The sequence below is a fragment of the Hippopotamus amphibius genome, chromosome 6, assembly GCF_030028045.1.
Source record: "Hippopotamus amphibius kiboko isolate mHipAmp2 chromosome 6, mHipAmp2.hap2, whole genome shotgun sequence".
NCBI lineage: Eukaryota > Metazoa > Chordata > Mammalia > Artiodactyla > Hippopotamidae > Hippopotamus > Hippopotamus amphibius.
Genome location: NC_080191.1, coordinates 74,048,368 through 74,051,629, shown reverse-complemented (window position 1 = coordinate 74,051,629; position 3,262 = coordinate 74,048,368). Strand labels below are relative to the sequence as shown.

General features: G+C 41.1%; 1 protein-coding gene across 1 annotated transcript; it reads right to left on the bottom strand.

The window, feature by feature from the left end:
* Positions 1–499: 499 nt before the first annotated feature.
* HTR1E (5-hydroxytryptamine receptor 1E) lies at positions 500–1,597 on the bottom strand. The gene has a single exon (XM_057740081.1). The coding sequence runs from the start codon at positions 1,595–1,597 to the stop codon at positions 500–502; it is 1,098 nt and encodes a 365-aa protein (XP_057596064.1).
* Between the last annotated feature and the right edge of the window lie 1,665 nt (positions 1,598–3,262).

Here is a 3,262-nt window from a genome sequence, read left to right as displayed (position 1 = left end):
ACACCACTCTTTTTTTTTTTTTTTAATGCTTTATGTAGTTATTCAGTTCTTACTGGAATTTGTAAGCCTTTGGATCCAAAACCTCAGAATGAATGCCACACATCAGGGCAAGTTATCAGATATTTGATTGATAGGTAATAAGAAATTCTCCAAATAAAGATTTATTTTAACATTCTTTAATTGCAGGGCTAACTGAAATGGCTAAAAACAAAAGAAGAGTATTTACTATTTCATCTTATTATTACTGCTATGAAATTTCTGTTTTTGAATGACAGCGTTTATTTGAAATTAGGTATGACAAATAAGACCGGAGGTAGAAAACAGCACACCAAATAACAAGCCTCAAACAAAACAGAAGAAAACCAAACAAACAAAAACCAAGACCACACATACTTACAAACTCTCCTGAACCAACTATGTTCAAGAATTAACAAGTTGCACCCCTTCCCCCGCGCACTCACGAGGCTGGTAAAAGTCACGCCTTCTGGCTTTTTACAATCTAAGTATGTTCTCGGCACCGAATGAGCTTTTTAAAAGCCAGCTTAAAGTCTTCATTAAAACTCGTGTAGAGCAGAGGGTTGATCAGAGAATTAACATAACCAAGCCATGTCAAAAAATCGGCCACTTCAGAGGACACAGTGTAGATGCTCAGACCTACGATCAGCTCTTTGATGAAGAACGGTAGCCAGGACAGGATGAATGCGCCCAAAATCAGGCCCAGGATGCGTGCTGCCTTGCGCTCCCTGGTACTGGAGATTTGCTGGCGTTCTCCCGGGTGATCTAGGTCACTGTCAAAGGGAGGGATCCTGATGGAGGTGTGGATCTTTTCAAACTCTGTGGTAGGGTCTGAGGTGGAGAAGTCAGACACACAGAAGGTCTGTGTCAGTTTACAACTGGCGAACGAATTTTGGCTATCCGTGCTTCTGTTGCTTAAGTGCCGGCTTGATCCTCTTTTCTGGTAAAGGCTCTTGGCTGCATGGTAGATCCGGTAATAGAGAATCAGTATCAAAGTCAAGGGGATGTAAAATGCCCCAAGTGTGGAGTAAATGGTGTAGATGACATGGTCGTGCTGGATGGTGCACTGACTAGGGGGCGGGCTGAATTGGCGGTGGCTCCTCCAGAAGAGAGGGGGCATGGAGATGAAGATGGAGATGGTCCAGACCGTGAGGATCATCAGCCCGGCCCGCTTGGCGGTCCTCTTCCTGGCATACTCAATAGCGTTGGTGATGGCCCAGTATCGGTCCAGGGCGATCACACAGAGATGAAGGATGGAGCAGGTGCAGCAGGTCATGTCCACACTCAGCCACACCTCGCAGATGAAGTAGCCCAGCTTCCAGCTGTCCATGACGATGTACATGATGCTCAAGGGCATGACGAGCACGGCCACCAGGAGGTCCGTCACAGCCAGAGAACAGATCAGGTAGTTGGCGGGCTGGTGGAGCTTCTTGGTGGTGCAGATGGCCATGATCACGGCCGAGTTTAGCAGCATGGTCAGGGTGGTGATGCTCACCAGAGTCATGGAAACGAGCATCTTCTCAGTGATGGTCTTGGGTCTCACAGCCACACCGGCTTCGGGGGTACAGTTAGTTGTGTTCATTTTCCCCCCCGTCTAATCTACACTGTGGAGAAGCTGGTGGTTATTTTCCTGCAATGGGAAACTATATAGACTTGAAAGTCTCTCATTTGTAAGGAGGCTGTAATTTTTTCTTTAGCTGCGTAGTCTCTTGGGTTCCATTTCATGTGGCTAAAGGGCGAAGCACTACAGCATTTCTTCTGAATGGAGGGTTCCTGGAAAATAGTATGCTACTGGTTAATGAATGAAAAAGCCATGTTCTTTTACCTGGAAGACAGAATGACAGTATTTTGGTATTCATAAAATCTTTACATATTTTTGATATAATTTTTTTCTTCTTTGAATGTAAACATCTTTTTTTAAAAAATTGAAGTGTAGTTGATTATAATATTATGTAAGATACAGGTGTACAATATAGTGATTCACAATTTTTGTTTTAGGTGGCATGGCATGTGGGATCTTAGTTCCCTGACCAGGGGTTAAACCTGTGCTCACTGAAGTGGAAGCTCGGAGCCTCAACCACTGTACCTCCAGGGACATCCCAGTGATTCACAATTGTTGAAGGTTATACTCTATTTATAGTTATTACAAAGTATTGGCTATAGTCCCTGTGCTGTACAATATATCTTTGTAGCTAATTTATACATAATGGTTTGTACTTCTTAATCCTCTACCCCTGTATAGCCCTTCCTCCCTTCCCTCTCCCCACTGGTAACCACTAGTTTATTCTCTGCATCTGTGAGTCTGTTTCTTTTTTGTTATATTCACAAGTAAACTTCATCTTTACATTATTATTCAAGTGCCACTTTTTTTTTTAAGTTCCCAAACTCTTTCTGAGGAAGACATGATCAAATTTTAAGTCTATCTTGCCACCCAAATTACTTTCTTATTTATATTTATAAGGCTTTTTATCCTTGGAAACATATATTTACATAATATCATGCTTTAAACACTCTGGGACCATCACATTAAAGGAAAAATTGTGTTGTTTATAATAAGCAGCCTTCAAACCGGATTTTAAAGTTTCACAGCAAATATTCACCTCCAGAGATATTTCAGTGTCACAGTGGGATTGTGCAATTTTCTCTAATTATTTCTGACATTTTACATATCCCACTGTGCATTTCTTTGCAGAAAAGAGAGAAAAAAATCATATCATGTTACTTTGATGTTTATGACAACTTGTTCTCAGAGTAATATAGTAAATTGACTGGGAAACAGCATTATCAGCAAGCTCAAAGATCTCTATATTAAAAAAATGTTTTTAGTTTTGGTTAACATTTGTGCGTGTGTGTCTATCACCTATCTATCTATCATCTATCTGTCATCTGTCTACTGGATAGCTGTCATTAAGCTGGGCCATCAATGAGACAGTGACATTTATTGAGTGCAGAGCTGTAAGGAAGTTTTAAAAAGTAAAGTCAAATATAAACGTATATTCCTGCGAACAAGTCAATCAAAATCTGCATAGGAATAGTCACAGCTAATGATTACTGGTTAGAACACAGATCAAATCCTCTGATTTGATTCCATGACATTAGGTCCAGGAAAACTTCAAAGAAAAACTGGTGTTTCAGTAGTTTTAAGAAGGGACATAGACTGATGTGGATTAGGCCCAGCAGACATAATGACTTTAGCAAAGGATAGAAGGCAAGAGTGGGTGACACGTGTGAAATGGCAGTGAAGTGG